This window comes from Grammomys surdaster, unplaced genomic scaffold (genome assembly GCF_004785775.1).
Source record: "Grammomys surdaster isolate TR1022 unplaced genomic scaffold, NIH_TR_1.0 126182, whole genome shotgun sequence".
NCBI classification, from domain to species: domain Eukaryota; kingdom Metazoa; phylum Chordata; class Mammalia; order Rodentia; family Muridae; genus Grammomys; species Grammomys surdaster.
The window spans coordinates 2,283,889-2,292,000 of NW_021620988.1; the positions used below are offsets into that span (position 1 = coordinate 2,283,889).

Sequence of the window (8,112 nt, forward strand, 5' to 3'; positions counted from 1 at the left end):
GCCTTTTCCATGGATGAAAGTGTGGCTAATTATCCAAGCCTCAGGAAGGAGGTTAGAATTTGTGATGTCCCTACATCTAATGGCACCTGGTGACAAACCTTCAGCTTCTTTGCTGACACCTTTTACTCTTGCTCTTGCTTTGAGTTTATTGAACCTTCACTTTAAAGATTAAATGCCTGAGGATAAAAACAAATAAGCTGAAAACCCTTTGGCATTTTCTTTAATGTGTGTGTGTGTGTGTGTGTGTGTGTGTGTGTGTGTGTGTTGCAAGATCTGGTGTGTATATGTGTGCAGAATGTATGTGTGCATGTGTAGGCTGGGGATTGATGTCTGGTGTCCTCTTGCTCTCCACCTTAAATATTGGGGCAAGGTCTTCTGCTGAGTCCAGAGCTTGTCATTTCTTCAGGCTAGTTTGCTGTCTTGCCTTGGGCACCCCCCTGACCCCGCCTTTTGAATGCTGTGATCACAGGTGTGCCCAGCTTCAGCAAGGTTTTCAGGGATCGGAACACTAATGCCCATAGTTGGTGCAGCACAGTGTTTATCCGTGAGGCACCTACTCCCACCTCGCCCCATTTTTTTTTCAATGTTTAAAACTGAGTGCAAAAGTGCCTTCTCATGGAACTGTACCATTGATCTGCTTGTTCAGAGCCAGCTTCTTTTGGCCAGACATCTGCTGCTTTGCTGACCTGACTAAATGGAACAAAGTAGATGCACAAGTAATCTAAATAAGAAAACTTGAGTAAAAGGATGGGGTTCTAGCTCCTTGGTGCCTTGTATTTTTAGAAAACCAAAATACAGGGGGCTGGAGAGATGGATGGTTCAGTGGTTAAGAGCACTGACTGCTCTTACAGAGGTCCTGAGTTCAATTCCCAGCAACCACATGGTGGCAAACTACCATCTGTAATGGGATCTGATGCCCTCTTCTGGTGTATCTGAAGACAGCTGCAGTGTACTCATATACATAAAAGAAAAATACAGCTGAAGAGATGGGTTAGCACAGAGGAGGTGCACAGGTATGTGTGCAGGCAAAACCACCCATACGTCCATGAAAATAAATCTTACTATAGCTAAGGATAACTTTGAACACTTGATCTTTCCAGCTTATGGGATTACAGATACGAGCTACCACGCCCAGTATGTTTCGCTTTTTGAGACAGGTTCTTGCTCTGTAGCAGAGGATGCCCTCGAATCTTCTTTCATGGCCTCAGCTTTCTGCCCATCATAAAGACGCCACTCCTTTGCATGCAGTTTTAAGGGAGAAAAAAACTCAGCTTGTCATATTACAAGTGACAGCACTGAAGCAGGCACAGCAGATTAACTGAGATCTATAAAAAAAATAACTTGAAGTGGCTTTTCTTTTTAATTTTAGTTTTCTTGTTCTGATGAAATTTTTTTCCTCCCCCAAAATTGTCTACAAATGGCTTGGGAACTCATCTCCAATTTTTTTCCCTAATGCTTCTTCTGGTTCTGTTACAACATGGCTGTTGGAAATCAGACAACAGCTTCATCATAATCAGCAAGCTGGTCTGGCTCATCTTACACAGAATTCAATTTCTTTTTTTTTTTCCCTCCGGTTGGGGTCGGGGTGTGTGCCGGTGAGTGCAGTGCCCTCGGAGACCAGAAGAGGGCGGCTGATCCCATGGAACTGGTTGCAGGCATTGGGAGCCCTTGGAACCTGACCTGGTCCTCATCAAGAGCAGGGCTCGCAGCCCCTTTCCATAGAGTTGAAGCGAACTGTTGTCATTACCATTCCTTGCTTTGTCCAGAGTGAACCAGCCAAGCCCTTTCTCTTTGATGACTTGTACTATATCTCGGGTCTTGGGATGTCCCCCTTCTCTGAAGTTGTCGCTTTTCTCTCTTTCTGTGTCCCCAGGGATCCTCTAAAGCTTCAGCAGCTGCAGAACCAAGTGCGCCTGGAGCAGGAGGCGTGCGCCTGGCCCCCAGCGCCCCCGGCTGTCCCTTGCAACAGCAGCAGCAGCGGCAGCAGCGCACCCCCGTCGCCGCCCTTCCCCCCACCGCCACCAGCCTTCCCCGAGCTCGCGGCCTGCGTGTCGCCGGTGCCCTCCGAGCCCATGAGCGCGGTGGCCTCCCGCGCCACCACCATGCAGTCCTCCGGCTCCTTCAACTACGCGCGCCCCAAGCAGTTCATCGCGGCGCAGAACCTGGGTCCCGCGTCGGGGCTGCCCACGCCCACCTCCAGCCCCAGCTCCTCCAGCCTGCCGTCGCCGCTGTCCCCAACACCCAGGCCGTTCGGCCGCGCTCCCGGGCCGCCCTTCGTGGAACCCGAGGCCATGTGGGGCCCGTCCTCGCCCTCGCCTCCACCGCCGCCACCGCCGGTCTTCAGCCCCTCCACGGCCTACCAGGTGCCGGACGTGTTCCCGCTGCCACCGCCGCCGCCACCGCTGCCCAGCTCCACCTCGCAGTGCGCCTCGCCCGCCCGATTCGGCCCCGGCCAGACGCCCGCAGCCTTCCTCAGCGCCCTGCTGCCCTCTCAGCCACCTCCTGTCGCTGTCAACGCCCTGGGGCTGCCCAAGGGCGTCACCCCCGCGTGAGTGACACCTGCGCGTCTCCGGCACACAGGGGCTGCACTTGCACATATTCCCCCCTACCTCCTGCCCCTATCACAGGGCACCCACAAACCTGCATACCCAGGAGTTCCTAGTGAAATCTGACATTCCTCCATTTACACCACCCCATCCTTCATAAGTCACACCAGCAGCCAAGTGGCAATCAGTTACCGTTAGTAGCAAGTATTCTCTTCTGAAGGCAGCTTCTTAACATTCTCATCAGCAAACTCTTCGAGGTGCTTTCCATAAAAGTGGCCTTTGCCGCCATTTTTACAGTATTTATACATTATTATCACATTATTTCATTTGGTACCTTTCTAAGAGATATCCTTGTCCCACTAACAACACGACGCCACAGTCACTAAACTGAGATGGAATGTCTGTCTGACTCCAAAGCCCCTACTCTCACCACCAAACTAAGCCCCAGTTCGGCTCAGGGTTATACTAGATGGGTTTTGATTGAGTATATACTTAAGTGTTTTAGAAACGCTAAACATAGTTAAGGAACAGGCCTTTAAATACATCTAGCTAGAAGGGGAAACCATGTATGGCTACCTTAGTTACGTTTCTACTGCTGTGACAAAACACCATGACCAAGGCAACTTACCAAAAGGAAGAATGTGATCTGGGCCACATTTCCAGAATGCTAGAGTCCATGTCCATGACGAGGCCTAGGCCGTGGGTCAAGCAGGCAGGCATGGTACTGGAGCTTCCTGAGGCACAGCATGAGGCAGAGAGAGAAAAAGAGACTGGACCTGGCATGGGCTTTTGAAACCTCAAAGCCCAACCCTAGTGACACACCCCCTTCAACAAGGACACACCTCCTCATCTTTCCCAAACAGTTCCACAGCTCCTAACCTCAGACGGACAACCTTAAAAATCTTAAAAATTGTTAAAGACAAGTTATTCACAAAAGCACTTAGGTAAAACCTTCTAAACAGACACCATTCAGGTGTTGACAAGGTCTATTGGAACATAGCGTGAGTAAAGGCTAAGTTGGCATATCTTTTATAGCCTGTTTTGTAAAACAACGAAGTGCAGGCTTGGGGTGTGGCTCTGTCGGCAGAGGGCTCACTTAGTGTGCATGAGGCCCCCAGTGCAGTCCTCAGCACTTCTGTAACCCCACCATTAAGGTATAGACAAAAATAGAACACCAGCTTAAGGTCACCCTCTATTAAACATCAACTTTGAGACCAGCCTGGGATGCATGAGACCCTCGAGTTCAGAGCGGTGCTGATGAGACAGGGGCTTAGATGAAGGCCTGAATTCTGCCCAGGAGTCCACGTAATCAAAGAGATAACTGACTCCCACAGGTTGCCCTCTGACCTCCACGTATGCATCTTAATATGCAGACACACCCATAAGTAAACAAACCGAAAATGTAAAATAAAAATTTTAAAAGAGTAAATGTTAGTGACGGGCAGGCTAGAACCTGTGTCTTTATTCTTCCTACTAAAATCTTACTGCAGAGTTTGCCAGATGCCCAGAGACAAAACAGGAGTAAAAAACAGAATTTATTTTTATTCTTAGTTTAAACCTTCCTGTGGTTGGGATATAGTCAGGTTACAGTGAACACAACCTCTGCTGTAGCTAGCCTTAACCGGGGCGTGGCAGTGGCTTGTTTTGTCTCGAACTTTCTAAATGTCAACTACATGAATTCCATGTTTGAAATCTGGCTTCTTCTCAAATCCCAAGTATAGTCAAAGTGAGTGTGTAAGTCAAAAAGTGGATTCCTGTAATAATGATATGATAATGGGTTTCTGTTGAAAGTTGAGTCAGAAAGCTTGCCTGAGGAAAAATTTCCAGTTTTTTGGTTTGAGCCTTTATTTTCCTGGTAGAAAATGAAGCATTATCTGTTACAAAGAGGCCTAGAAATACTCGTATAGAAATTAATCAGAGTCAACTTTCAAATGCACTGTGTGGTCATGACCTTAATCATCTTGACCGAGACACTGGTCCCTTCTGAGCCCCTTCTGAGCCTGGACTTTGAAATTCTTCTAAGGGTGGCCCTTCTGAGGGCTCGCATCCTGTGACAGGAGCTCCTGTACATTATCACCAGCTGTATGTGTCACAATTGGTCTTTGGAGCCAACGTATAATTATTACCACAAAAGAGTCCAGACATTCCTAACATTTCTTTCAGAATTAAAATGGAGAAGCCACGCTGATTTGTGCCCTTAAAAACTATACCACGGAATTGTCACCCAATAGTAGTGGCAGATTAGGGCTCAGATCTGTGACAGCCCATGAAGCCATAACTGTGTTGTGTCTCCCTTCTTGTCTTGAAGGAATTTGCCCTCACTTGAAGAAGCCATTCTTGGGGTTTGCTAGAGGAATCTTTGGTAACATGGTTTCCTCTGATGTGCTGTGGCCGTTTCAGTCTCTAACAGGTCTGTGTATGTCAGGGCCAAGTCCGGGGTTGGCTCAGGACACTTCCATTCCCTGGGATCAGATAGACACCGTGGCTTTTGCTCATCCTCAGTACTGGCCTCTGTTCTCATAAGGCGCGAGGCATAGCCACAGTGTTCCAGTGTCCCACTGTCTTCTAACATCTGCCTCTCAAGTCCTGGGATTACGTACAAGTAAGAACAAGCCCATTGCAATGAATCAGTCAATCCCCCCTTCTTCTCTCCCAATCCTTCTTCTTCCTCCCTGCCCCCATCTCTGTCCCTAAGTCTCTTCTCCACTCCCCTTCTCTGTCTCTGGCTTTGTTAAAGCAAGAGACCCTGGCCTTAAGCTCACTATGTTACTGAGGCTTCTCTTGAACTCCCAGTCTTCCTGCCTCCATCTCCAAAGAGCTGAGACTATAGCATGTGCCACTCTATTCAGTGTATGCTATCTCTCAGTTTCCCCTCTTATACGAGTAGAGCTTTGGCTGGAAATATTACCCCTTGTTTGTCAGAAATAAGAGCTTGTGCCTGTAGACCTTTTGTGTGGATGTACTGAGGGCCTTTATCCCATAGCACCCAACACTTACAAACTTTGCAGTGCCCTCTGTTTCCCCTGGTTTATAGAAAACAGGCAGGGGGAACACTCTTAGTTCTGCATGCAGTAAGTAAGGGGATTTCCCAGCCCCTGGAATAAGCCTGAGCAAAGACGCTTTGCTAGGAGCCAGTCTATAGTGCATTGCCTCCGCTGATCTTCCCAGAAGTTTGATCTCTGGGTTTCCAGATTCAAGAAAACAGTTACAGAAGCAACACAGCCCTGATGATCTTACGGAGATGTTTGATTGTGACAGATTCCGGTTTACAGTTAGGCCTGTGGAGCATTTTAACTTGTTTTTCAAATCAAGCCATTGGTTAAATCTCAACCCGTAGATAGAGAACCCAGCAGACATAAGGGGCATCAGACTTGGTAGACACCTTGTTATTCCTGTCTTCCTGAGACAGGTAGGTTGGCGCCTTGGCATTCCCCACTGAAGGCTTGGAAGCATCCCCTAGGGTCCTGTTATCAGGCATTCACAGAAAGATGTACCATCTCTTGGGCCTATGTTTCCCAGTAGCTTCATAGGCAAAGGCCTCCAGGGGCTGGCTGTACAAGTGATCTTTCTATGAACATGTGTCTGACCTGGGATAGCTCATTCAGTCTAAGTGTGGGACGACACTACACAAAGCATATGCAGTGAAGGGCTGTGTGTAGACCTTTCTCAGTTCACTCCTCTCAGAAAATAGTGGGAAAAGAATTCAGTATTATCGAGTACTCAGGTTTTTTTTGTTTAGCATAGCATTAAAATTCAATATAAAAAATAAAACTGATTAAAAAATACTCTCTTTTCCATATTCTTCAATGTATGATGGCCTTAAATATAGAAAGGATCCCAGAATACCTGGGATTTCAAGCCCTGAAATGGTTATGGAACTGGGTCTCCCTCGGGCCACTCAACTTCTGTAGAGTGAAGGGACCAGAGTGGTCAGCAAGGCAGGCTCGAACTCCAGCTGGTGTCCTCTGCAGAGCTATTTCAGCCCTGTCTGCAGGAACTAATCTGGAGGTGAGCATCTAGTGGAGGGCCTGACCTGGAAGGTTTTACCTTCAGGTGCTTCTATACATTATTTCTAAATGCTTTTGCCCCAAACACATGGACACTAAAATGACATGTGACTTTCTGTCAAAGCCAGGGCAAACTTCTCCATCGGGTTCTTTGCACAGCTGGACACAGTATAGACACTGAAGTAGAGCGGGAGACCCATTCCAAGTTGTTTTACTAGCTCAGGTTTGCCTGGGCATGGAGTGTTGTGGAGAGATCTAGTCTGAGTACAGTTTACTTTGAATAGCCTTTTTTCTTTTAACTGTACAACTCTGAAGGGAGAACACCCCTTGTCAGCAGCTGCCTTCCTTCCTAATGAGCCAGCTCTTCCTCCATTGTCAAAGGCAGATCCCCATAAGGAAGCAAACCCAACCCTGCTACTTTCAACTGCAGTACAGTATCCAAAAGCTTTGCCCTAGAAATGGGACAGTGTCCCTCATCCTGTTCTCAAGTGCTCCATTTTGATTTCTAAGGCCAGCCTTGCATGGTACTCTAAACCTCATCAGCAGCTTTTAACTCGTTTTTCTAAAATACTCTTTGAATTATTCCTATGAGTTGCTCTGCCCACCACACACCATTTTTTAAAGGTTCCAAATTAAAATTATGTATGAGAAATGGTGTCTTTGCTCTCTCTTCCCCGGTGGTTCACAGGGGCTGTCTGCTGACATTCCTCCTGACCATGAGGTCTAGGCACTGCCCCCAGATCTCCATAGGTCCCCACACAGGTACCCTTTACACCCTCAGCTGTTACGTCACCTGAGCGCTCTAATATAGGTCATCTGTCTCTACACCTGACAGGATGTGGCACTTACAACATGGGGAATGTCCTTTCATTGGATCTTTTTCTTTCCTGTCTCAGTCATCTCCACTGTAGAATATGATGTTATGAGCAGTGTGGCATTATTTCCATGGGTATTGCATCCCTAGCACCTAGAGCAGAGTGGGGCTCTGAAAAGTCAGGCAGTAGGGGTTATGTGCCCATTCTAGAAAATTTCTGGTCTTTTAAAATGCTTCTCATCTAGCCTGGTCTCTTGGCCCGTCTCTTCTCTATGATTTACCTTCACAGTGGATGTTTTTGTGGCGGCCTCTGTTATGAGGCCAGGTCTGCACTTGCTCCAGTGGCACCCTCTTCTATGTATGACCTGTGTGTCATAAACACCTACATCTACAGAAGAAGAAACCTAGACACGCTGTCAATAGGTGACTAGCCCAACCCTTGAAGCACTTAAATGGTAAAACAAAGGTTCTTGCTTCTGAACCATTACTCAGGCTCAGTCTCTTAACATCTTTAATGACTGGCGCTTGACCATGTGCTTTCTTCCTGTGACTGTGTTAGATAACCCTTACAGAGTCCTCTGAGGTCATTCAGCCACTGTCTTTCTCTGGTTCCCTTCTGTTTGAATGGCTCATAGAACATCATACGGTTTGCTCCTTAATCCATTCCCCAACTTGATCATCAGTCAGTGTCTGTTATGTCATCAGTCAGTGTGTGTGATATCATCAGTCAGTGTGTGTGATATCA

At 47.4% G+C, this 8,112-nt stretch overlaps 1 protein-coding gene across 3 annotated transcripts in view; it reads left to right on the top strand.

Annotated features, from left to right (window-relative positions):
• Positions 1–8,112, top strand: part of Palld (palladin, cytoskeletal associated protein) — a 391,437-nt gene that overhangs the window by 347,555 nt on the left and 35,770 nt on the right. For 2 of the 3 annotated variants that reach the window (XM_028757733.1, XM_028757734.1), the window contains exon 10: positions 1,874–2,548. The exons of the other annotated variant lie outside the window; for it this stretch is intronic. In XM_028757733.1, coding sequence (XP_028613566.1) covers positions 1,874–2,548 — 675 coding nt within the window. The remainder of the gene's footprint in view (positions 1–1,873; positions 2,549–8,112) is intronic. 3 annotated transcript variants of the gene reach the window in all.